Source organism: Ochotona princeps, chromosome 3 (genome assembly GCF_030435755.1).
Source record: "Ochotona princeps isolate mOchPri1 chromosome 3, mOchPri1.hap1, whole genome shotgun sequence".
Lineage (NCBI taxonomy): Eukaryota > Metazoa > Chordata > Mammalia > Lagomorpha > Ochotonidae > Ochotona > Ochotona princeps.
In genome coordinates, this window is record NC_080834.1 from 33,998,024 (window position 1) to 34,024,734 (window position 26,711).

A 26,711-nucleotide genomic window follows, 5' to 3' on the forward strand; every position below is an offset into this window, starting at 1 on the left:
CACTGTATATTCTTAAAAAAAAAAAAAAAAAAAAAAATTATGTTTGAGCCCAGCATGGTAACCTAGTGGGTGAAGTCTTGCCTTGCGTGCTCTGGGATCCCATATAGGAACCAGTTTATATCCTGACTGCTCCACTTCCCATCCAGCTCCCTGCTTGTGGCCTGGGAAAGCAGCAGAGGATGGCCCAAAGCCTTGGGACCCTGAACACTTGGAAGACCCGGAAGAAGCTCCTGGCTCCTGGCTTTGGATCCACTCAGCCCTGAGTGTTACAGCCGCTTTAGAGGTGAACCAGCAGACGAAGATCTTTCCCTCTGTCTCACATCTCTGTGAATTTGACTTTCTAATAAAAACAAACAAATCTTTAACAAAATTATGGTCTGATTTGCATTTTCAAAGAGCTGAATTAGACCTTCATCCTGAGTTGTGTAATTTCCTAGTCACTTCACACACTAGCTAGTTGCTGCTTGTTCCAGATAATGGATTCCATGCTGTAAACATCTGGAACACAGCTTATTGTTCCTCATATAATGTCAAATAAATTACCAGCACTAATTTTTTCTTGATTTTTATATCACTTTCATACAGAAATACACTTTTTTTTTTAAGATTTATTTTATTTTTATTACAAAGTCAGATATACTGAGAGGAGGAGAGACAGAGAGAAAGTGGAGCTGCCGGGATTAGAACCAGCGGCCATATGGGATCAAGGCGAGGACCTTAGCCACTAGGCCACGCTTCCGAGCTCCAGAAATACACTTTTGTGCAAGAACTTTTGAGCCAGATAACATACAAATCATTAATTGTATATGTAGTTGAGACAAGTGAAACACTAAACTTACTTTTAACCAAAGTGCTGTACATTGTGCAGAAGTTAAAAAAACAGTATTTTCTTGTCAGCCATTGATACAGTGGTGGTATCACTTAGCACAGGCACTAGGCTTGTCGCAGCCATCACGTCTTTAGAAAGGTAGGCTCTGTTATATCTCAAATCATTGTCTTGTTTTTTCTAATTTTTAATTTTTATTTGAAAGAGGGCAATACATACAGACGTCTTGTATGTACTGGCTCTCTCACTCCCCAGATGCCCATGCCAGCGAGGCCAGGATGGAGTCTGGACCCTGGGCCTCCCTCCAGGCCTGCCCTGGGGTGGCTGGGCTTCCTGCCCTGAGCCCTCACCTCTGCTTGCCTGGATGCATGCTACAGGGAAGTGCATCCGAAGTGGCAAGGACACAAACCCAAGCGTTCTCACGGAGCCTGTAGGGATCCCAAGCTGCACCCTATTACCTGACAGCTTACAGAACTAAACTTGACAGCTTACAGAATTTCTTTAACAACATTTTGAATTTCTGAGAGAATAAAACATTGGGGGGAGAGGAAGCAAAGGAAACCTACTAAGCATTTGCATATCAAATGGTTTAATTGTCTCCCCTTCATAATGGCACCTTGACAATACTTGCAGCTACGTATCTTAAGGGATGTGATGGAGAAGCTGTCAGCTGGTGTTTTTAGGTATGCTGAAGGAGCCAAGTCACTGCTCTTGTTCACTGTGTGTTCCCAAGACAGTAAGATTGGCATTTGCACTTTTGCTTCAACATTTACAATACTTCTGACGCTTCCAACTTGTATTATTCAGTTATTTTTTTAAAAAACAGATTTACATATATGAAAAGCAGAGTAGAGAGTAAGAAGGGACGAGAAAGGAGCCAGCTGCTTCACTTGGCAGTGGCCGCAGTGCTGGGGCTGGGCCAGGCCGGAGCCAGGAGCAGAGTCTGCCAGGCGCTGCCTTGGGCCATCCTCCACTGCCCTCCAGGAGCACTAGCAGGGTGCTGGGTTGCTAGAGGAGTTACTGGAATGCACACCAGCACTGCGGCATGGGAGGCCGACATCGAAAGCAGCCGCTTTCCAGGCAATACCACAAGTGCAAACCCTTTAGTACTTTGCTTAGATAAATAATTGCTTATTACTATTGTTCTGTTTATCTAGTTCCCAAAGATGGAAATGGCTTGTGAGTCTTGCTTCCTACATTCCATAATGTATTTCACCTTTGCTTTTCCTCAGCAGGTTTTCCATGGCAATACGAAATAACCAGTAGTTTGAAAACTGTACATTTTGAATTGAATTTGTTTAGTTTATCAATTATCAAAGCAGTGATTTTTTTTTCTTATATTTTTAAAAGATTATTTATTTGAAAGGCAAAGTTACAGAGAAAAGGAGAAGCGACATCTCCCATCTGCTGGTTCATTCCCCAGATGGACACCATGTCAGGACTGTACCAGGATGAAGCCAGGAACCCAGCACTCCCTGCATGTGGATGCAGGGGCCCAAGGCCCTGGCCCATCTCCCACTGCTGCCCTGAGCACATTAGCAGGGAGCTAGATCTGAAGAGGAGCAGCAGGCATTCATATGAGATGCCTGGCAGGTGGAGGCTTAACACACTGAGCCATAGCACTGGCCCCAGTCTTGAACACCTTGAGCTGGGAAAGCCTCCCAGCAGAGCTTGCTTTCCACTTCAGCAGGGGAGATTACTGTCAAGCTTATTTGAAGCAGCCCTTGTATAGTACCAACAACTAAAGTCACCATTTCCAATCCTTTTCTTCTTCCTCAGACCGCAACTAGAAGAGCCAGTCCCACTCTTTGAGGCCAAAGTCTCCATGGAAGTTGTTCAGCAAACTCAAGGAAGGAAAAAGCAAGTTGTTCAGTTTTAATTTTTCTTGTTTCTGAGGCCTCAGGTGGATGAAGCCGTGCTAGTGTCTGAAGCCAGAGTCTTCCTTGGAACTGGTTGGCACCAATCAAAGACCATAAAAGCAAGTGGCTCCATCCTTAGACCTGCCCTCTCGCTATCTTAACGCAAAACACGCAGTTTTGTTTTTTTTTTGGCAGATTTGAAAAGTCTTTGAAAAATGATTGTTCAACTGGTTGAGATGTTTTTATCATTAGCTTCCGAAGAGAATATTCTGCGATCCATTTTAGTTACCGTTTTTGTATCTTTTCAAGCCTTGAAAATATCCCACGCGCTGTTAAATGCTGTGCTTTCCAACACGCATTCAGCCCGGTTTCCCTGGATCCAACAGGAGAGCGTGTGCGGGTTGGGCGCTGGGGGGAGCTGCGCGCTCTCTCCTGGGGGATCCCGCCCGCCCCCGGCGCCGCCTGTCCCCGCCTGTCCCCGCGCGCCCCCGGCACGCCCGCACTGCCGGGCTCCCCGCCCCCGGAGGGGCGCGCACCCCGTGCGAGGGCGCGCGTGCGCCTGGGCGGCACCTGGCCGCGGCCGGCCGCGCATGCTCCGCGTGCCGCCGGGGGCGGGGCCGGCGCGCGCGGGAAGTGGCTGCGGGCGGCCGGGCGAGCGGCCCCTCAGGCGCCGGCCATGGCGGTGTCCGTGCCGGGCTACTCGCCCAGCTTCAAGAAGCCTCCGGAGACGCTGCGGCTGCGGCGGAAGAGGGCCCGGAGTCGCGGCGATGCTGCCGCCCCGTCCTCTGCGCTGCCCGAGCCGGCCCCGCGCCGCGCCGCCCTGGCCGCCGGGCTGCCCCTGCGCCCCTTCCCCGCCGCCCCGGGCCGAAGCGGCTGCCCAGCCGCGGCCCGCAGGAACCCCTTCGCCCGCCTCGACAACCGGCCACGCGTGGCCGCGGAGCCCCCGGACGAGGCGCCGCAGCGGGTGAGTGTGGGCGCCCCGGCCTGGGACACCCCGCCTGGCCGGCCCGCGGCCTGCAGAGAAGTGGGGAGACGGCCGGAGCCTGCCTTCCCGCCCTGAGGCGTGAACTCTGTTCTCTGACGCGTTGGCCGTCGTTGTCGGGTGCCGGGGGCCCGCATTGACCCCGATTTGGTTCCCCGAATTCTGTGGGGTCTTTCGGTTTGCACGTCAGTGATTAAAGTCCCGGATCCTGAAGGTTCATCCAGGTGATGGACGTAAGGGCTGTGGATTGGGGTGCACTGTATGCTTAGGCCAGGCTGTGTACGTATTCCTAACAAGCTTCAGGATTTAAGTTTTAAAAGAATTTTTTTAGATTTTAGAGTCTATCCAAGAAAATGACTTGCAGTGGAATGAGATGAGTCCTGAGAGAGCAGCTCTGACTGGATTTCCCCAGGTAACGCCTGTCCGTGGTTGTGTGGTTGTGTGTGTGTGCAGGTACTTCGCTTGGAAGGGTTAGTCGCAGTCTTGGGAGTGGTCCTGGCTAGCACGGTTGGGGCGCTGCGCCCACCCCCGACGACTGATGTGCGCATAGCAGTTGTGTTTTTCCTGGAACCCTGGAAATGACTTGGTGCCCGTGCTCAGAGCCAGACCCTCCAGGCTTGGCTGATGGAACCCTCAGGCTCATCCTCCCTGCCCACCCATCCAGCACTGGGCCTGATCCCTTCCCCAGGCACTTGTGTTTTGTTGAGTGTGATCAATGCATAGTTGCCTGTTGGGAACAGGCTCTGCCTTCTTTCATGTGGTCTGTTAGAGAAAGTCGCTCCTTGCCTCATAGTTGTGCTGGTGTCACCTCAAAGAATGTAAGGTGGAAAAGATGGACTCAAGGGCAGTGGAGGAAGTGAAGGGAGCACAGGAAATGCTCCTTAAATGTGGTGGGCAAGAGGGACTGCTTTGTTTTTGGACTTTCAGAGGCTCACAGTGATGAGTAGGCTCTAGGTACTGCAGGGACCTGTGTACACTGCTGAGTGCATCTGCACCTTTGTGACTAGAGCATACACACACACACCATACCACCTGACCCTACCCCTGCTACAACACACACACCACACCACTCCACCTTGCTACACACACACACACACACCCCACTCCATCCCCATTACAACTCACCACACCACCCCAGCTATAACGCACACACCCCATCTCCCCCACTACAACACACACACACCCCAACCCACTACAATACACACCACCCGCTCTACAACACACATAAACACAGCCCACTGCACCCCCACACTCCCTTCCTCCCCCACAGCAAATTCCACCATCTTGGAGGTCACCACTACATAGCTGAGCGTAGTGCTTTCCGCACCTTGCAGATTGTTTCTTACAGTAAAGAAAAACTTTTCATAGTGTGTGGCTTATTTTAAGTCATACTTTTATTTAGTGATCATGATGACAGTAATGAATAGTTGAGAGTGAAGGGTTTTCTCTGATACACTGTCAAACTTTGGTGTTCTTTGTTTTCTGCAAGACTCCTCAAGTGTCCCTCTCCAAATCTGATAGTCCATCCACAGACAGTGCGGAGTTACCTGTGGACTGGAGTATCAAAACTCGACTCCTCTTCACCTCTCCTCAACCCTTCACCTGGGCCGACCATTTGAAAGCACAGGAGGAAGCTCAGGGCCTTGTCCAGCACTGTCGAGCAGCACAGGTTGCTCTGCCTCAGAGCATACAGGTAATTCTAATGTAATGAACCTGTGTTCTAAAGTAACAAAGCAAATACATCAGCAGTTTTTATTTCTGATAGGTAATGGCAGACACACTTGGGAAAGTATGTTTATCCCAAATGACACTTTCACATAGCTTTTGTCAAATTAAGTAATTGGACATTACATTGAGAAGCCTGGCATAAAAATTAATGTTGCAAACAAGAATTGCTTGACCCAAACCTTTTCTTCTTCTGTGGCCAGCGTTGTGGCTTAGTAAGTAAATCCACCCCCTGGAATGCCACTCCGATGTGGGTGCTGGTTCAGTTCCCAACTTCTCCACTTCCAGCATGGGTGGTTCAGTGGTAGAATTCTTGCCTGCCAACTTCTCCACTTCCAGTCCTGCTCCTTGTAACGCTCCTGGGAAAGCCTTGGCAGATGGCTAAAATGCTTGGGTCCTTGCACCCTTGCAAAGACTTGGAAGGAGCTCTAGGCTCCTGATTTTCAGCCTGGCCCCATCCTGGCTCGTTCTACCATTTAGGGAATAAACCAGTTGATGAAAGATCTCTGTCTTTCTCTGAAGAATATAAGGAAACCTTTCTGTTCTAAGGCATTTGGAAAAGGGATGAAGTGCAAGTGAGTTTAAACATACAGGAACCAGGTAGATTTTCATATACATATATGTACATATATGTATATACCTATTTTTAAGATCTGTTTTTAGTGGAGAGTCAGATTTGCAGAGTGAAGGGAGGGAAGAAAAATTCTCCAGCCACTGGTCACTCCCCAAATGGCTGCAACAGTCTGAGCTGCGCCGAGCTGAAGCCAAGAGTTTCCTCCAAGTCTCCCACACGGGTGCGGATCCCAAGGCTTTGGGCCGTACTCAACTACTTTCTCAGGTCATAAGCAGGGAGTTGATTGGGAAGTGGAACAGCAGGGATACAAAGTGGTGCCTATATGCGATCCTGGTGGGTGGAAGGCCAGGACTTTAGCCACTAGGCTACTGCTCCAGACCCTTACATGGGGTTTTCTTACATAGTAGAGTATTTGCTATCTGGTTAGTGGTCTGGTAACTTTTATTAGAATTAATAAATTCTAGGGTATTTTAAAGAAATACAGTTGGATTACTTTTTAAGCATCTCATCCAAAGCAGGTTAAAATGAATTGCTAAAAATGCTTTGGTTTCTCTTTTTGATAAATCAGGATCATTTGCAATTGCGTTATTGATGTTTCTTGGTTACTTTTTATTTTATTTGGAGGACAGAAAGGTTTATCATGTGTTAGTTCACTCTGCAAATGCCTGCAACATGCTGGAGCAGACCAGCCTGAAACTAGTTGCCGTGTTGGAGGCAGGGACCCACTGACTCGGCCAGTGTCTGCTACAGCACAGGGTGACATTAGCAGGAAGCTGGAGTCAGGGGTGGCTGGGATTCTGATCCAGTCACTTGAATGTGAGGATTTGGCCATTCCAAGCAGAGACTTAACCACAGAGCCAAATGTTACCTTTGAAACATTTGTGTGTACACACACACACACACAGAGACATGTATGCTAAACAGATAGTTATTATTTAAAGCTTTGTTTATTTTTATTACAAAGTCAGATATACAGAGAGGAGGAGAGACAGAGAGGAAGATCTTCCATTCAATGATTCACTCCCCAAGTGACCGCAACTGGCAGTGCTGCATGGATCCAAAGCCAGGAACCAGGAACCTCCTCCGGGTCTCCCATGTGGGTGCAGGGTCCCAAGGCTTTGGGCTATTCTCCACTGCTTTCCCAGGCCACAAGCAGGGAGCTGGATGGGAAGTGGAGCTGCTGGGATTAGAACCGGTGCCCATATGGGATCCCGGCATGTTCAAGGTGAGGACTTTAAAAAGTATTCTTGTTTGAAAGGCAGAGTTAGAGTAGGAAAGACACAGATCTTCCATCTGCTAGTTCACTCCCCAAATGGCCACAGTGGCCAGAGCTGAACGGAGCCAAAACCAGAAGCTTCTCCTGGGTCTCCATGTGAGTGCAAGGTCCTGGAACTTAGGCTTTCAGCAGAGAGCTGGATGGGAAGTGGAGCTGCAGGACTTGAACCAGCACCCATAAGGGATACCAGTGCAGCAGGCAGAGACATAGCCTGCTACACCATGCCTGTAGCCCCAGAAGTTACTCTTGGTAAGGATACTAGCACCAAGGGCTTTCCATCTAGGAGTAAGTGTGCCTTTGGTACATGGTTGGACAGCTGTATTTACTAGCCAGAATGATTTTCCTAAAAGGGTAAAGCCCTGTCAGCACTCCCATAGACCTGTGGTAGGGTCTATAAGTGGGTAATGTGTTCAGCTCCTCTTAAGGAAGTCACCGATGACCACCTCTGCGTTTCAGGACCCTAAGCTATGCACTGAGCTGCGTTGTGCCTTCCAGCAGAGCCTTGTCTACTGGCTCCACCCTGCCGTGTCCTGGCTCCCCATGTTCCCCCGGATTGGGGCAGATAGGAAAATGACTGGAAAAGTGAATCCATGGGCAAATGATGAGACTCTGCAGCACATCTCAATGAGTGACTGGTAAGACGTGTAAAGTCAAAATCTGCAACCTAGTAGGGAATTCTGCTTTTTTTAACATTATGTTCAGATATCCTGTATGTACCATGAAATACATGTAACTGTAGAGAAATGGCTTTTTGCTCTCTGATCATAGCATAACCAACATCCTAATTAAGAATGTTCAGAACTGGCACTGTGGCACAGTATGCAGAACCACCACATGCAAAGCCAGCATCCCCTGTGGGCACTACATGCAGGGCCAGCATCCCCTGTTGGTGCCAAGTGCAGGGCCAGCCTCCCCTTTGGGCACCACGTGCAGGGCCAGCGTCCCCTGTGGACACCAAGTGCAGGGCCAGCATCCCCTTTGGGTACCACATGGAGGGCCAGCATCCCCTTTGGGCACCACATGCAGGGCCAGCATCCCCTTTGGGCACCACATGCAGGGCCAGCATCCCCTGTGAGCACCATGTGTGGGACCAGCCTCCCCTGTGGGCACCAAGTGCAGGGCCAGCCTTCCCCTTTGGACACCACGTACAGGGCCAGCCTCCCCTTTGGACACCACGTGCAGAGTCAGCATCTCCTTTGGGCACCAAGTGCAGGGCCAGCATCCCCTTTGGACACCACGTACAGGGCCAGCCTCCCCTTTGGACACCACGTGCAGAGTCAGCATCTCCTTTGGGCACCAAGTGCAGGGTCAGCATCCCCTTTGGGCACCACATGCAGGGTCAGCATCCCCTGTGGCCACCAGCTGTCCCTGGAGCCCCTGTGGGTCCCATGTGTAGGGCCAGCATCCCCTGTGGGCGACAGGTTGAGTCCTGCTGCTCCACTTCCAATCCAACTTCCTGTGAACGTGCATGGGAAAGCAGTAGAAGGTGGCCCAATTCCTTCGGTATCCATACTCACATAGGAGATCCAGAAGTTGTTCTTGGCTCCAGACCAGCCCAACTCTTGGGTTTGCAATCATTTGGAGAGTAAACCAGCCAATGAAAGATCTCTTTATCTGTCACCCTCTCTGTGAATTGCGCCTTTTAAATGAATATGTAAGTCTTCTAAAAAATAAATGAGAGCACATCCCTATTTTTTTTTTAAAGATTTATTTATTTTTATTACAAAGTCAGATATACAGAGAGGAGGAGAGACAGAGAGGAAGATCTTCCGTCCGATGATTCACTCCCCAAGTGACCGCAATGGCCGGTGCTGCGCCGATCCGAAGCCGGGAACCAGGAACCTCCTCCAGGTCTCCCACGCGGGTGCAGGGTCCCAATGCCTTGGGCCATCCCCGACTGCTTTCCCAGGCCACAAGCAGGGAGCTGGATGGGAAGTGGAGCTGCTGGGATTAGAACCGGCGCCCATATGGGATCCCGAGGCTTTCAAGGCGAGGACTTTAGCCGCTAGGCCACGCTGCCGGGCCCTAATACTCTTAAGAGTTTACATTTCCTGCCCGCTATTTTTTTTTTTAGCTTGGGAAAGAAGTGAATAGTGTAATTGGCATATTACCAAGACTTTCATTATTTGTTCTACTTAAACATAAGGATCTCTATAATCTTTTGATTAAAACAGTTCACCAACATTTAAACTTTTTACCTTTCTGTTACTTTTTTTAATATATTTTATTATTGTTGTTATGATTTTATAGGACAGTTTCATATTCCCTTATCCCCTCCCCAGTTCCCTCCCCCCTGTTCCTCTGTATTATTACTAACATATAGTTCTTCATACTCAGTAATATGTCCATCATTGCGGGCATGGACAATGGCAGAGAGTCCAGAATCCTATTGTCAAGATATAGTGAACAGTTTCATTTATTTTTTTTTTAATTAATTAATTTATTTATTTTATTACAAAGTCAGATATACAGAGAGGAGAGACAGAGAGGAAGATCTTCCATCCGATGATTCACTCCCCAAGTGAGCCACAACAGCTGGTGCGCGCCGATCCGAAGCCAGGAACCAGGAACCTCCTCCAGGTCTCCCACGCGGGTGCAGGGTCCCAATGCATTGGGCCGTCCTCGACTGCTTTCCCAGGCCACAAGCAGGGAGCTGGATGGAAAGTGGAGCTGCCGGGATTAGAACCGGCGCCCATATGGGATCCCGGGGCTTTCAAGGCGAGGACTTTAGCCGCTAGGCCACGCTGCTGGGCCCAAACAGTTTCATTTTAAGTCCATCTTTGTCTGGAAGCAGAAATGCATACCACACTGCATCCTCACATCTGAATGTTAGTCTCCATTACACAGCTACTATACATCCCCTTAAATGAAAAGTCGTGATACAAAATCAACAATGAAAAGAAAAATAGAAATTTGCAATGCCATGAAGTTAAATGACATGTTACTAGATATGACAGTCTCCATTACACAGCTACTATACATCCCCTTAAGTGAAGAGCCACAAAACAAAATCAACATCAGGAAGAAAAAAGAAATTAACAACACCAAGAAGTTAAACAACATGCTATTAAATGACTAACGTGTAGCTGAAGAAATGAAAATCAAGAACCTTGAAGATAATGATGCCACTGTGTGATCTACGAGTCATTGAATGAGTTCTGTTACTTTTATTCACTATATCTAATTGTGTAATATAAATAAATAGTCCGTGAATCTGTAAGACACAATTTTTTTTTATTGGGAAAGTAATTACAAAGAGAAATGCCATCTGTTTTCTAGAACATTCCATAAAGGCCAGGGCTGGGCCAGACCACAGCAGGAGCCAGGAGCTTCATCTAGGTCTCTTTAAGTGCAGGGCCCAAGCACTTGGACATCTCGTGCTGTTTGTGCAGACCCGTTAGTAGGAAGCTTCTGAGGTAAAACAGTGCAGCTGTGCCCATGTGTGATGCTCATACTGTAGGGACCATTTGCCAGCTGTGCACAGCACCGCCCCCAGAGAGCGTTTCTTTCAAGAGTTTTTTTTCGTTTTTCTTTTTTAAAGCAAAGTCACACAGAGAAAGAAAGAGATCATCTTCTGCTGGTTCACTCTCCAAATGGCTACAATGGAGTATGGAGCTGAGCCATTTCAAAACCTGCTTCTGGGTCTCACATGGGTGTGGGGTTGCAAGAACTTCAACCGTCAACATGGAGCTGGGTGGGAAGTGGAGCAGATGAGAAAAGAACTGGCATACATGCACCATACTGGCACCACTGAAAGAGAATTAACTTGCTGTGCTGGCCCCAGGTGTGGGGTTTTGTTTGTTTACGATGTATTTATTTATTTATTTTAAAGATTTATTTATTTTATTGGAAAGGCAGATGTACAGAGAGGAGGAGAGACAGAGGAAGATCTTTCGTCTGATGATTCACTCCCCAAGTGGCCACAACGGGCAGTGTTGCGTCAATCCAAAGCCAGGAGCTAGGAACTTCTTCCAGGTCTCCCACACGGGAGCAGGGTCCCAAGGCTTTGGGCTGTCCTCAACTGCTTTCCCAGGCCACAAGCAGGGAGCTGGATGGGAAGTGGAGCAGTCAGGATACCAGTGAGCATCCATGGAATGCTTGTGCTTGAAGGGGAAGGATTAGCCAGTTGAGACCGGGCCCCCAAATGTGTGTGGGTTGTTTTGTTTGTTTGTTTTTTGGAAAAGAAGTGGAGCAATCATGAAACAAGCCAGCGCCCATACAGGATCCCATCACATGCAAGTTGAGAATTGAGCCACTAGGCTGTTGTGCAGACTTGCCAGATGTGTTCCTTAAGCGTGCATGTTGCTCCTGGCTTCAGATGGGCTCAGCTCTGGCCATTGCGGTCATTTGGGGACTGAACCAGTTGATGGAAGCTCTTTCTCTCTTTTAAGTCTGCCTTTCCAATAAAACAGGTACGTGGATTGGAAGTGGAGTATCTGAGACTTACCCTGTGGGGTGCTGGTGCTGCCAGTAAGGGATTAGCCTCCTACGCCCTGGCACCAGCCTCAGCTATCATTCTTTTTTTTTTTTTTTTAAAGATTTATTCATTTTATTACAGACAGATATACAGAGAGGAGGAGAGACAGAGAGGAAGATCTTCCATCCGATGATTCACTCCCCAAGTGAGCCGCAACGGGCCGGTGCGCGCCGATCCGATGCCGGGAACCTGGAACCTCTTCCAGGTCTCCCACGCGGGTGCAGTGTCCCAATGCATTGGGCCGTCCTCAACTGCTTTCCCAGGCCACAAGCAGGGAGCTGGATGGGAAGTGGAGCTGCCGGGATTAGAACCGGCGCCCATATGGGATCCCGGGGCTTTCAAGGCGAGGACTTTAGCCGCTAGGCCACGCCGCCGGGCCCTCAGCTATCATTCTTTAATATTCTCATCAGTGGCTAACCAGTTTCTCATCAGTAGCATTCCTAGAGAATGTCAACCGATTATCAATTATGCAGAAAGAAATGCTTAGTGTCTAAGTTTTAAATCCTTAACTAAAATGTTGAGAATTTATCAGCATGTTTTTACTACGAATTTGTTATTCAAAGCCAAATTATGTGCAGTTGAAAATTAAAAACCAGAATCTGAAATGTTTGTGTTTTATCTCAAACCAGGTAATGGTGGAGCTAGTTTATATAAAAGTGTAAATGTTAAATGTTTAATGATATCTAAAAATTGTTTTGCTTGACAGGTCCGTAAGCTTTACTTCTCTGTATAATCTACTGAAAACCAAGCTCTGCCCCTATTTCTACGTTTGTACCTATCAGTTTACTGTCCTGTTTCGAGCAGCAGGATTGGCAGGAAATGATGCCATCACAGCTCTCATATCACCCACAACCAGAGGATTGAGAGAAGCTATGAAAAATGAAGGTAAATGTTCAGGTTGAAAGTGATGCTTTATTACAGTTGGCACTTACCTTAAAAACTAACACTTGAATTGTCTTTGTAAGTTGTTATTTTTAGAAATGTGTATTTCTTCATTTCCCACACCACTACCCTGTGTAATCACTTAACCTATTGCTTACAGGTAGCATTAAGTTAATGGTGTTCCCTTTTCTGATTCCAGAGTAAAATGCATAATGTATTAAAAACTTCCTATGTGAATATACGCTTCCTAAAATTCTTCTGTAATACAAATAACTTACCCTATTCTTTTCCTGATTTACTTATTCAAAAGAAGTAACAGAGACCTTTTATCTGCTGATTCACTCCTCTGCTGCTTTCCTGGGCCATAAGCAGAGAGCTAGATCGGAAGTACAACAGCCATGACACAAAATGACATCTAAATGGGATGGCAGCACAGCAGGCAGAGGATTAGCTGGCTATGCCACTTTGCCAGCCCCTCAACTTTTTTTTTCTTTGTGGTTTTGAGTTTTTGTTTGTTTTTGGATTTATGTCTTTTGATTTGAAAAACAAAATTAGGTTACAGAGAGAGCTTCATCTACTGGCTCATTCCCTAGATGGTCATAATAACCAGGGCTGGGCCAGGTAGAAGCCAGCATCCTGGCGCCCCTTCCAGGCCTACCATATGAGAACTGAGGCCTGGCATTGTGGCCCTCCTCCTCTGCTTTCCCAGACTAAAAGCTGGATCAGAGGTGGAGAAGCCAGGCCTTGGTGCCCACGTGGGATGCCAGTGCTGCAGGCAGAAGCTTAACTTTCTACGCCACATACCAGTCCTGTATTTAAACTTTGATTCATTTGAAAAGCAAAACATACTAGTTAAATACTTCTGAGAAAAACTGAACTGCATGTTTCTTTTATCATTGTAGGTATTGAATTTTCTCTTCCTTTAATTAAAGAAAATGAACAAAAGAAGGAAGCCTCTGGAACAAGCTTCGGACATGTGGAGTATGTGATTAAAATAACCTTTTGAATATCCATTAACTTGGAGGTTCAGTGAAAGGGATTTGTAAAGTGGCAGGTTGTGAATTGGAAACTCTTAACTATTTCCTAGGGAGCAAGCAGTGAGTGATGAGGATGAAGAAGAAAGCTTTTCCTGGCTGGAAGAAATGGGTGTGCAAGATAAAATTAAAAAGCCAGACACACTGTCCATCAAGCTGTATCCTTTCAGTTACTGTTAGTCAAAAGTAATCTGCTTTAAGTTAGAAGTTTTAAATGGACTGTTTTTGTGGTCTTTTTAAATGCACCGGGTTCTGCAGCACACATTTGGGTCTCTGCGCACACATGAAAGCCCAGAAGAAGTTTCTGGATCCTGGCTTCAGTCTGGCCCAGCATAGGCTTTTACAGCCATCTGGGGAATCTAATCCGCAAAGGAAAATCTGTCCCTTCCTTTGTAACGTTGGAAAGCAGAGAAAATAATAACTTCCATTTGCTGGTTTACTATATATATATTTTTTATTGGAAAAGCAGATATACAGAGAAGAGACAGAGACGAAGAGCTTCCGTCTGCTGATTTACTGCACAAATGGCCTCAACAGCCAGAGCTAGACCGATCCAAAGCCAAAGCCAGGAACTTCTTTCCCGGTCTCCCAAGCAGGTGCAGGGTCCCAAGGCTTTACGCCATCCTCTGCTGTTTTCCCAGGCCGCATGCAGGGAGCTGGATGGGAAACAGAGCAACTGGGACACAAACCAGTACTCTGTGGGATCCTATCCATGTCTACTATGTGCTACCCTCTGCCTTTCATGTGCATTTGCAGAAAGCTAGGTTGGAATCAGAGAAGCCAAGATTTGAACTAGCACTCAGATGGGAAGCCGACATCACAAACACTGGGTAACCTGCTGCAGTGTTGGCCCCTTTTTGACTGACTGACTTTGGGGATAAACTTAAGAATTGTGTTAGGGCTAATTCCCCATTACGACATTAAATAGTAATAACTGCCTAGGAATCAAACTGAACTGTTGCATTTTTTTTTAAATGAGAAGATTGGAATTTTGTGTATGAAACATTCCCATTTTGGGGAAAGTATTTCGCTGTCTAAAGAAGAAACTCATTTTGGTTAGCAGATGTTGACTATTTTGATTCATACCTCATATTTGCAGTGAAGAAGGAGGTGTAACAAGAACATTTCAATTTTATTAAGAAAAAAAAAGTCCCAGGTGATTCAAAATTATGGCAACTTTGGGCATTTATTTTGGACCTGCGTTTGCAATTTCCTTGACTTTTATTGCCAGGCGTAAAGAGAAGCATGAAGTACAGATGGATCACAGACCCGAGTCTGTTGTTTTTGTGAAAGGAATCAACACTTTTACATTGCTCAATTTTTTGATCAACTGCAAGAGTTTAGTTGCTACCTCAGGTCCACAGGCAGGACTGCCACCAACGCTGTTAGCCCCTATAGCTTTCCGAGGGGCTACAATGCAGATGCTAAAGGTAATTAAGAAAAAAAACCTAGCCTGCTTTTCCAATCTGTGATACTTTGATAAAATAAATTGGTTTTTTAAAAATTTATTTGAGAGAGTGATAGAGGAAGAGAGAGCTCTTCAATCCGTCTGTTCACATCCTTGTTGGTTTGTACCACCAGGACTGGCCATCCAGGATTTCCCATCTAGGTGGAAAGGCCCCTAGTTTTTGCACCATCTCTCAGTGCTTTCCCAGGCACACTGGCAGGCTGCTGCTTCAGAAATGGTACTGGGACTCTTAATTGGAACTCTGTCAGATGATTTTTTTAACTAGCAGTGCTACAGGGATGATGCCATACTACCACATTTTTGCAAGGGCAGAGATATTCTTCCTGCTGGTTCCCTCGCCAAATGCCCATCATGGATGAACAAAGCTGAAGCCAGCTGTCAGGAATCCCCTAACGATTTCCCACAGGGCTAACAAGCACGAGTTCCTGAACAAATCACCTGTTGCCTTTGGGATGTACATTATCAGGAAGCTAGAGCTAGGCAGAACTTGTCTTTCTTAAGCAGAAAGGCAGATTTACAGAGAGGAGGAGACAGAAAGGTCATAACTTTTTTTTTTTTTTTTTAAGATTTACTTATTTTTATCAGAAAGTCAGATTCACAGAGAGGAAGTCCGAAGCCAGGAGCTTCTTCCAGGTCTCCCATGCGGGGGCAGGGTCCCAAGGCTTTGGGCCATCCTCAACTGCATTCCCAGGGCACAGGCATGGAGCTGGATGGGTAGTGGAGCCGCCGGGATTAGAACCTGCACCCACATGGGATCCCGGCGTGTTCAAGGTGAGGACATTAACCGCTAAACTATCGTGCTGGCCCCCCATTTTTTTTATAGAGGGCTCAAAATAGGAAAAACTCATTTTCTCTAAGATATGCTTTAACAGAAACCCTCATTATATAGTGGGTACCAAGATTTTGCTCGTTTTCACTGATACTACTGTGATGTCTTGCTACGTACTTTTGCTCCATACCTTTGTATGGAAAGCCTAAAGGAAAATGAGCAGTTTTGAGAAAGAGATTGTCATTTTTTTTCTTTTGAAGGCACGAAGTGTGAATGTGAAAACTCAAGCTCTTTCTGGATACAAAGATCAATTTAGTTTGGAGATCACAGGTCCTGTCATGCCTCATGCTCTGTATTCTGTTACTGCACTGCTCAGATCTTCCCAAAGAGGAGCCTTCTCTGCAGGACTATACCCACACGAGCCAACTGCTGTTTTTAATATCTGCCTTCCCGCGGACAAAGAGCTGCAGAAGGTAAGGAGACAAAGACCAGGAAGGAAGTCATTTCTAATGAGCAGCTTATGAAACTACTGTCAGTTGCTCCAATGTGCCAACTGGAATGTATCTAACTTATTTCTCTGGGCTAGATTTTAAGAAACTAGCTGCTGAACCAGTAACAGTAACTGACCAGCTTTCCAGACCTAAAACTCACTGGATTTTCCTATCCTAAACCACATGCTTGATTGTAATCATTTCTAAAATAAAGTGGTATTGAGGTGATAACTAAGGCCTCCAAAATTCGCTGCATTCATCAGTGTGTTCAACTTGAAATTTGTCAATGCAGAATGTCATGGACTAACTTCTATTGATGTTGTTATTACATGAATGTTCAAAAACTCATGTACGTTTTACTGACTTGCATGCAAATTTCCACAGGAGGTGGTTCATAAAGAGCTTGCAAACTGTGGGTTGCATCCGAAGACTGTGGACCAACTTAGTCAAATACCTTTGCTGGGAAAATCATCTTTACGGAATGTGGAAATGAGTAACTACATTTATAATTGGAAATCCTGAACATCAAAGTAAGCCTAAAAGGAAATCTTTGAGGAAAACAAAAACAACCTAGCAAGGAAATTCAAGATTCTTATGTCTTTGGCCTTACATTACTTTTGAAAACTAAGGATTTGCTAAAAATACAGAAATGTTTATAGATGTTAATTTTACTACATGCACCGGCAATAGCATTGAGGTTTGAAGTCAATATTTTATTATGCTGCTGAATTTGCAGATTCTGAGTGTAAGTTAAACATTGAGAATTGTTAAATTGTCAACTGAGTAGAAAGCATATTAATTCCTTACAAATGGGGCAACTAAAGTTGTGGCAGCGATGTCACTAGTGGCTTCAGTGCAAACCACTGCTCTCCTGTACACTTCCTTCACCTTGTAGACAGCATCCACTGAGCTGACTCTTGATGCCTCTATTTTAGCACCTCAGATGCTGATTGATAATTCCTCTTTTCAAAATATGTTGAGCTGTCATTTTGAATGCATGTCAACTCAAAGGGTAGTTTGTGTGTGTGCCAACAACCAGGAAAGAAAGTACGTTCAGCCGCCCATTACGCCCTTTAATGTCTCACAGGTCCTTGTGTGTGCTTCAAATTGTTGTTTTTAAATAAAAGTGTTTAGAAACCAAAAGCATTGGGTAAAGAAGTAATAGCATTTAGTAAAGTATGTGTTTATAATCCAGAAATAAATCACCACATTGTTCCAGAGAAGTTTGTATTTGGGCCTTAAGCTTTGAAAATAAAGTTCAGACATAGCATATGAATACCACTGTAATACGCATGAAATACGCTATCAGACCCTAAAAATTAACAAACTTTCATAGTCAACAAAATAGTGGCTGGTTGCCAATTTTATTAGGTAAGTTGGTTACAGCATTTAATTATTTTATGTCTATCTAGGTGTAGCTGAAATTCAAAATGCACATCAAAGTAAAACTATATCACAACTCAATGCCATACTAAACATACTTGGCTCTGCAGAATTCTAGTCAGACTTTCATTTTGATTCCACTCTCACGATCCAAGTGGCTTTAATGGGAATGCAGGACTCAGTGCTGATCATTACACAACATATCACTCTTTTTTTTATAACTTTTACAAAATTTTAAGGGAAGATGGTGTCCATTAGCCCTGTGGAGCAGATCTTGCTTGATTACCTCAATAACACTGGCCCAGTATCTGTCCAGCAGAACCCATTGTGAAATAGTACAAGGTGCACAGCCCTTCGCTGATTACAGGCAAGTGTTACAGCAGCCTAGCCATAGGAAGGGAGTTACATCATAGTACAAAATACAGTATAAAAGCGTTATTAACATTCCACACTGAAGATCACTGATGCCTTCAAACAACTGTTTGGATGTTAGCCACTTAAACAAATACATCACTAAGGTAAACAATATAAACATACCAAAACCCTGTATGGTTAAATACAATTTCCATGGTACAAAAATCAAAGCCTGGAGATGTTTGTACAGATTGCTTTTTACACAATGTCTTAAATTGCCAAATATTTACAACATTAAAGAGGAAATACATTGTGATGCAGAGTAAAATTATCTGAAATGATTAATATAAAACCTCAATCTATCTACGTGAGGCACTCCTGAAGCAAGTGGCATTAGCCATGAGGTCCTTTGGTACAAGGCCCATTGCTTGAAGAACCACAGTAGCAGCTGTGGCTTTAGCATGCTTCTTATTAGGGCTGGCAAAGCTGGGCTGGTAAGCGCTTCCATTTATCAATACCTATTCAAGAAAAACATACAATTGGGCTGGTAAGGGCTTCCATTTCTCAATACCTATTCAAGAAAAACATACAATAAGAACAGCATCAAACTTTAATATCTATTAGCTTTTTATCTTTTCACTAAATGCTAAAACTTAAAACCCATACTATATAAATCAAATTTAATCACAACCCAGAAATAGCAAATCATTGCAGGAAGGACTGTGAATTTAATGGCTAGTCTCCAAATTAGAAAATAAAAACAGATCCATACCCCATATTCAACTAGAAAGTATCAGTAAATTTAACCGATAGCACTCCCTCTAATTTTTTAATAAGATATTCACAAAATGACCCCTTAATGTTTTTTAAAATCAACAACAAAAAACACTGCATTCTACCCACAAATAAACACACCCAGCCCAGTAAGACAGTGTTAATCATGTAATTTATACCATGCCCATCCCTCACCCTCTATCATCAAGTTAACATGTATAAGTAATTCAGAAATGCATATTTACCCTAAATAGAAAATGTTTGCGGTGGTCAGGGCCACTATCATGGACCAGGAGGAATTCAGGTGGTTGCCACCTTCTCTTATTACAGATTTCCATCAAGGCAGACACAGGATGTTTGCCTGCAGACCAAAAAATATGAATTAGAATTCCACTAGCTTTTGCTACAAATTAGAAATTCAAGGTGAGACACACACAAAAGGAAAAGGGTTTTCTCACCTGACAAATCTTTCATTGCAGCAGAGAAGTTCCCAGACCTCTTTTGTGCTCTTTCCCCTACTGCAACAAGACCTTTAAGATGGAAAAAAGTGGAGGGGAGACAGCAATGTTCATCAAATAAATTTCTATTATTTTAACTCCAAATACAAACTACCTGCAACCTCGAAGCCAGAACTCAAATTTCCTGTGGATGCATACTTAATTTATCAGTAGCTTGTTCCCCATCAATATAATATACAGAAACCATTAAGAATTTCATATATGAATAAGCATATATAGAGAATCCATGTCCTTTGTAAGGTCAGCAACAGTGGTGATTATATTTTCAGCAACAGTGGTGATTATATTTTATTCACTCATAAGTAGATTTCGAAAGGCCAATTTGTTTCCAAATCAGAGCTGGCTATATTACTAACCCAAAACTATTTTTCCAATATTCATATATGTATATTAGTGGAACTTCTCCAACATTCCTAAATTCCATCCCAGTAGTAGATTTCCCAAGCCTATTCTGGGAATCAGACTGTTGCCTGAGAACTCAAGACCATGTTCAATAATTTCAAGATTGCTCTTGGGAGATAAGGTAGTTCCTTACTAGTTTCAGAGCTCATCTGTTTCCAAACTCATTAAGTCAGATTAATTACTCAGGTTACCTCAACTTACTGTTGGACTGAAAAGACAAAAAAAATCGGCTTTTTAATTCTACACTTTCTGAATTTGGAAACAACCTTCTAAGACAATGGCCATCCCTCAGGATTCCACTTAGTATATTTTAAGAAATGAAATTAGGAAGATTAGGCTATTACCTGTGGGTACATAAGCTATATATTTTCTGCTAAGCTATCTGAAAATAGCAAGAGTCCTAATAATGTAGAAAATTTCCTCAACGGAAATATTATTCAGTTTGAAAAGAAAACAAGCAGAAAGACTTGTTAAGACAAAATAGCATTTGGTATGTACTTTGAGCGGAAAAACAAATCTAAGCGTATGGTCTGAAGCAAGAGAGAATTAAGTAGAAATCCCCTTATCGAACATGAAATCTAGTTAAATTGGTACACCTAGGAGGTATTTACAAAAAGAAAATGAAATCTGAAATGTAGAAAAAAGTATAAACAGTCTGAAAAATAATATTTTACCTTTACGATCTGTCTTGAAATCAACTAGGATGGGTTCTTTATTTCCTTCTTTGTTTTTCCCTAGTCCTTCTCCTTCTCTCCAGCCCATTTTCCTCATCAAAACGGCTCCCATTCCTCCAGTCACTGGGGCAGCTCGTAAGAACTGATCCTATCCAAAGAAAAAAAGGTAAAATGTCCAAATTTTACAGTTAGAACCAACTATACAGTAGCTGACAACTTTTCAAAAAGAAAAATCTTATTTTCTATATCTGTTACAGCAATTAAATTTCAATGCTTCAGTACTTAATAGAAACTGCAGTGTATGTACTAGTGAATTCACATTGACACATGGTATTGATAGTCAAAAGAGGCACATAATTGACAGTGTTAAAGGAATGACCCCTCACGCCCCCCTCCACAAAACAATCAGAACACTCCTGTTTCCGTCCACTATTTAGGTTCACTGGTATTTCTTCTTAGCTTGCAAAATAAAAAGAAGGCAATGTTAAAAAAGTCAACAATATTAATTGTCCCGGGTGTACCTAGTTTATGAATAAAGCCCAGAAATCATTTAGAAACTGTTTGGACACTGAAGAAGTATACTGTTGTCATCCAAAGTTTTCTCCCCATTCTACTATAAGGCAAGTATAAACATTTTACTTAGAAAATCCCTATGAAGCAAAAGATAGCTCTTTAAGATACATTTACACAATAGACACATAAAATACCCTGCCAGTACACCAAAACGAATCTGAATTCTTTTAAGCCTAGCTTGATGTTAAAAGACTTTGAAAAAACTCCTTAAATGTTTACATACCTAGGCCTCGGCAGCAGCAGTGTTGGGAATAGTACGGCTGGCACTGACCGGGGCAAGAAGACAGCTACAAGGATTTGGCCCTGAAACAAGTTTCCATACAGAGGGGTGAAAGTTCACAGGTTATTCTGTGAACAATCATCTCTCTCGTATCCAACCCACTGAACCATAATTTCCATCAAAGCAGCAAAAGACTTAATGTCCTAAAATGCACAACTGTGTATATTAACATCAACAGTGAAGTTCAGGTGCTGGAAATAACTGACACCTCTGTAATGGGCATCATTATATATGTAAAAGTGAATTCTGGTGAGCATTATGGCCATTTGAAAACCTCTCCAAATCATGTTTTATCTCCCCTTCGTAACAAACTCTGAGATTTACATTCTTCAGCAAATATGTCGCAGTTATTAACTTATCAACAGAGGAAGTAAAACAAGTTTTGATAATTAAGGAAATAGTATTTTCATTTCCTATATTGATAGTTAATACTAAATATAAAAAGTCACTGTAGTAAAAGTATAAATTTATTTCCCAGCTTTGTAATTAAATGCTGAGCAGAAAACATGCCAATGGCTTGTGACTAGACATTAAGTTTAAAAAGGTGCTCTGATGGAAGGAGGCAGCTGTAGAGGTAAAACATACCCCTGGTTCAGTTCCTTATTTGGTGCAGGCCATGCAGTGTGGATGTATCAAGATAAAAGTTAGCTGATGCTTGGGTAATCAACTGCCTTGATGCTACACGCCTAGAATGACTTTTACTTACTTCCAGGTTCATCCGCCCCTCTTTTCCAGGATACACTCCTAAAAAAAAGGGCAACTGTGCAGAGTACAATATAAACCCCCAGCTCCCCCAGTTTTCCAGTTATGCTTCCGTTCTCTGGTAGCTTCAGGGTTTATCCAAGTGTGTATGCAGTTAAACAATCAAAGCTGACTAATCTAATCAGACCACAATAATGTTATTGATCAGGTCATGTCCAGACCATTCAATTCCAGAAAGCAGAGGTTCTTTAAAAACCAAATCAAAAAGCACCTAAAAAATTTTACTGATGGATGAGAATATCGATTAAACTAATTTTTTTCCTCTAAAATGACGACAAAAAAAAATTTCAAGGATTGTTGTTATTTTTCTGGACTGAAAAACAGTAAGCAAGAAAGAAGCCAAATGACTGAGCAAGTTTTCTAAACACAAAATTTAGTCGGAAGACCGTATGTTAGGTAAATCTTCAATTGTCCACTGAAAATATTCTGACTCATTTTTTAAAAATCCTTTGGCAAGTAACCTTTCATATCATAATTCTACATGAATGCACTTTTTATCAAAATATCTACTCTCCGAAGGAATCTATGAGAAACATAAAGACAAAACCAATAAAACCACTATGTCCTAAACATTCACATTTAAATTTTGTGAACTGCCTAGAATAATACTCAACTATTTCAGAGGAAACTATTTGAGCCAATTAAATCAGAGAAAGGATTTCCCTCTGATCTTAACAGGATAACAAAAGTATTATAGATATGTAATGTTAGGAAAAGTACATGTGATACGGATGGAGGCCAACGTTTTGTGGTGGACTCACTTAACAATGTGCCCACCTAAAAATTTCTACATTTACCATGGACCTACTTTGCATGCCTAAGCTTTATTCCCAACTTCATAAACTGCTGACTTCTCAAGCTTCAGGAAATTTTGACTAGGTATGCATTTACAATTCTTCCCACCAAGTTAGAGCCATGTTTTCAAATACTACACTAATCTCCTATTTTTAAAATAGAGTATTTTACTAGGTTTTTTTAAGCTTCTCAGCACAAACCCACAATAAAGTACTTAAAATGTTTTAGCAGGCAAAATGAGAATTCATGCTTCACACTAGTGTCTTAATGAGACTCAACAGCAATAAAACTATCACAACTGAGATAACTTACGAGAGTCAAATGCCTAAAGCATCAAAAAGCTCACTTTCTCGGAGATCTAATCATTCACTGGCACACACTGCATCTCTATATGTACCTAATCAATTATCGATTACCACTCCATAAAACAGTAGGAAGGACTTGTCTCCACTATGCACTTGGGAGACTTTGAAATTTCAAAGAATTACTTGCCCATGATCACACAAGGAGTCAGGTGTACAGCAGGACAAAGAAACCTTCCCAATCCATTAGACCACGCCGCCTCCCAGTTTTCAGCACTGCTATGCTGCCAGTACTCCTGAAACAAATTTCCCATCACCCATCCAACCAAGCCACATCCCTTCAGCAGACTGCTTTTCTTCAGCAAGCCTTTCTCAGCCACCTAGGACTCCCCCGACAATGAGGCAGCCGTAGGTGGAGTTCACAGGGGTCAGTGCAGGAATCCCAACCAGATGCACCTAGATCTTCGTGGCACGAGGTGTCCGTTTTCGCCCTTGACTTTAGGTCTTAGATATCCTGTTTATTTCATAAAATCAGTGATTCTCAAATTGATCCTATGGATCACCAGAGGCCACCAGGGCCTAAATGGTGGCCCACAGATGGCAATCTTATCCCCACCCCATCACCCCTACACCACCCTTCAGCACTGCCCACCCCACACTCTAGCATCCCCCAGCGTTCCACTCCCACAGCAAGATCACCACATGCAGTGCTACGTCTAGGGCCTCCCACCCACTTGCTGTCATCCACAAGTGACAACTTAGAGGAATCCAGGACTGGAGGTCACAAGATGTGAGAAGTAAAACCCAGGGCTCTTACAAAAGGACGCAAGCACTAATGCAAGGGCCAGGACAGAGGGGAGAAGGAAGAAAATGAGAGGGGTGGAGGGCTCTGGGGGCAGTGATCTACCAAGAATAAACCTGCAATAAAGTTTCCCATGAACAAGTAAAATTTGAGAACCACTGCTTTGGAATGATTAGGTTAGTAGTCCAGCAGGAACTGTGGAATATTCTGAACAGCACCTGATACAACGTTAGCATTCAAAAAGTTAAATAAAACCACCCCCGCCATAAACAGCAACAGCAATAAAAAAAATAAATAAAAATAACCGCAGGATACGAGTGGCTCTAGAGCCATATTTATACATTTGCCATGGTCTTGTCCATCTTCAATGTCCATCCTGGAGTACACACACAGCAGATTTACTATGAAACTTTGGTTAGAGTCACTGGCCTTGTCATGCATTTTTAATGAAATATTTTCTGAAAACTTTTGACTTCGTACTTAAGTATTTTATATATGTACATATATTATATACCTTTTTAATCCAGGCTTGGGCACCAGTATTGGCCAGTTGTTCTTGCGTCAGAACCTGGACTCCTGTACTTCCTGTGAACTGGCCAGGGATAGAGTTCAGCTGAGCCCAGGCATCAATCTGAGAAACAGAAGGAGCTTTCATTAGCTTAGTAAATTACTTTAGTTCCCCAGACAAAAACTAACATTCAGTCTTTAAAAAATGTACTGACTCTATACATGCCTATAATCGTAACCTAAATTCTTCAAGTTATGTGGTTTAGTCAATTACAAATAACAACAAAATCTGAGGTGTAAACATAGCTATATATCCACATATAATACCTTTTTCAAAATATCATATGCAAAAAGGAAAGAAGGCAAATAGCTTAAAAATGGCAGTGGCTCCCTCCCTTTCTTCCAACCTCTCTTCACACAAATGCACCACAGTGAATGTCAGGATGTCTCCTGAGTTACGGATTGCTTGCACTGACACACTGGGAATCCAGAATTCATGACACAACTTAAAAAAAAAAAAAAAAAAAAAAAAAACAAAAACAGAATAATCACCAGAACGTGGTGTGATAAGCCATCAGCTGTCATTCAATTCACCTTTACTAGTCACAAATTTCCTGTCTTAAACATGAACTTACTGGTACTGTATCATTAGTATCATTGTACTGTGAATTCTGATTCTGTCCTCCACTGTCTAGTTGTCTTGAGTGGCAATACCACTGCTTTTGACCTAAATTTCTCTGCCTGAAACACAGGACAAGCATTTCCTAAGGCTGCTATGGGTACTCAGCTAACTGTAAAATGTGAGATGAGGTAATTTTTATTTTCCCCTGAATCAGTTTCTGCCTGATAGCACAAATATTTATTCAATGATCATGTTCTAAATCACCTTTCACTTAAATATGCCAATGAGTTAAGAAACATGTATACATTGGGCCTGGCACAGTAGCCTAGTGGCTAAAGTCCTCGTCTTGCACACACCAGGATCCCATATGGGTGCCGGTCCTAATCCCAGCAGCCCCGCTTCCCAATTCAGCTCGCTGCCTGTGGCCTGCGAAAGCAGTCGAGGACGGCCCAAAGCCTTGGGATCCTGCACCCCCATGGGAGACTCGGAAAAGTTTCTGGGTTCCTGGCTTCAAATTGGTTTAGTTCTGGGAGTGAATCATCGGACGAAGATCTTCCTCTCTGTATCTCCTTCTCTCTGAATATCTGACTTTCCCATAAAAATATATAAGTCTTAAAAAAAAAAGTGAGAAACATGTATACACCAATCACCTACTTGGTGAGATTACAGTATCTACATACCCGTTCCTGAGCTCGATTTAACATGCTCATAGCTTCAAGGTCAAATGCATTCTCGCTTAGTCTTTTCTGAGCAAGTGCTCGTTCACTCATCGCTGTAGAGATGTCCACAGGCTAAGAAAGAAAACAAAGATAATTATCTCAAATTATCATTGGTCCCTGAATCCTAAAAATGTTTTGTCACTTGTCAAAACATAATCTCATGAAGGGAAAAAGTCATCCCAACAGGTAAGAAAATTAAAAAATAAACACCAGGTAAGAATTAAGGTAAGTTAAAAGTACCACAGGCAACTAAAAATGTGATAGGTGTTATTTTCTATAATAACTAATCAGAAAATTCCATTATTATGTGTAAATCCAGGTCAACTGACACAATTTTTTAAATGTTTAATAAATTTATATATTTATCTTGTTTTCAAAGCTCCTATCTTCACGTTAGAAAACTAGATATTGAAATTAGCAGGTGATTTAACTGTCAAAAATATCCTCTTTAGAGCAAATCTGCAACATTTCAAACTTGTAGGTTTAAACCCAGAAGGAAGAATCCATCAAGTAAGTAACGTTTTCTGCTCTAAGATTAAGAATTCTAATTTATTTGCATCTGATTAACATAAACGCTTGATTTTTTTATGAGGTCTCAAGCAGTATTTAGCACATGAACATAAGCTGCAAAGTGTGTGGAGCTTGCCAGTTTTCACGATTAACCCTGTATGAATTAACCCAGTGAGAGCTCACTTGCCCCACTGCCCCCAGAAGGACACTAGCACCTACTGCTCACTTCCCAAAATCAGAACTGGGACCTTTGACATCACTCAAGCCAGTATTTTATCAGTATTTCACAAGAAAATGTTAAGAAATGTTACTGTTTTAAATAGAAAACACTGCATGACATTTGCAAGTAACACCTAATCAATTGTTTACAA

At 43.2% G+C, this 26,711-nt stretch overlaps 3 protein-coding genes across 7 annotated transcripts in view; 2 read left to right on the forward strand and 1 right to left on the reverse strand.

Annotated features, from left to right (window-relative positions):
* Nucleotides 1-2,858, forward strand: part of CRYZL1 (crystallin zeta like 1) — a 46,012-nt gene extending 43,154 nt beyond the window's left edge. Inside the window, exons 12-13 of the mRNA XM_058661692.1 lie at nucleotides 1,464-1,509; nucleotides 2,606-2,858. Of these exons, the coding sequence (XP_058517675.1) occupies nucleotides 1,464-1,509; nucleotides 2,606-2,705 (146 nt within the window). The 3' untranslated portion in view covers nucleotides 2,706-2,858. The remainder of the gene's footprint in view (nucleotides 1-1,463; nucleotides 1,510-2,605) is intronic.
* A 438-nt stretch (nucleotides 2,859-3,296) lies between these two features.
* Nucleotides 3,297-17,507, forward strand: DONSON (DNA replication fork stabilization factor DONSON). The gene is made up of 10 exons (XM_004594197.3): nucleotides 3,297-3,649; nucleotides 3,999-4,079; nucleotides 5,157-5,360; nucleotides 7,699-7,877; nucleotides 12,426-12,604; nucleotides 13,504-13,582; nucleotides 13,689-13,793; nucleotides 14,867-15,065; nucleotides 16,133-16,345; nucleotides 16,748-17,507. Exons 1-10 carry the CDS (start codon nucleotides 3,362-3,364, stop codon nucleotides 16,883-16,885), a joined length of 1,665 nt encoding a protein of 554 aa, XP_004594254.2. The 5' UTR covers nucleotides 3,297-3,361; the 3' UTR covers nucleotides 16,886-17,507.
* Nucleotides 17,508-17,708: 201 nt separating this feature from the next.
* The window catches only part of SON (SON DNA and RNA binding protein), a 32,288-nt gene continuing 23,285 nt past the window's right edge, over nucleotides 17,709-26,711 (reverse strand). The window contains exons 7-12 of one of the 5 annotated variants that reach the window (XM_058661679.1): nucleotides 25,792-25,902; nucleotides 24,497-24,613; nucleotides 20,469-20,616; nucleotides 19,333-19,404; nucleotides 19,120-19,235; nucleotides 17,709-18,671 (exon numbers count right to left, since the gene is read on the reverse strand). In XM_058661679.1, coding sequence (XP_058517662.1) covers nucleotides 18,612-18,671; nucleotides 19,120-19,235; nucleotides 19,333-19,404; nucleotides 20,469-20,616; nucleotides 24,497-24,613; nucleotides 25,792-25,902 — 624 coding nt within the window. In that variant the 3' untranslated portion in view covers nucleotides 17,709-18,611. Of the gene's footprint in view, nucleotides 18,672-19,119; nucleotides 19,236-19,332; nucleotides 19,405-20,468; nucleotides 20,617-21,264; nucleotides 21,345-21,819; nucleotides 23,477-24,496; nucleotides 24,614-25,791; nucleotides 25,903-26,711 lie in introns of those variants that run through there. The other 4 variants (XM_058661678.1, XR_009245152.1, XM_058661680.1 and 1 more) reach the window with 4 other exon arrangements.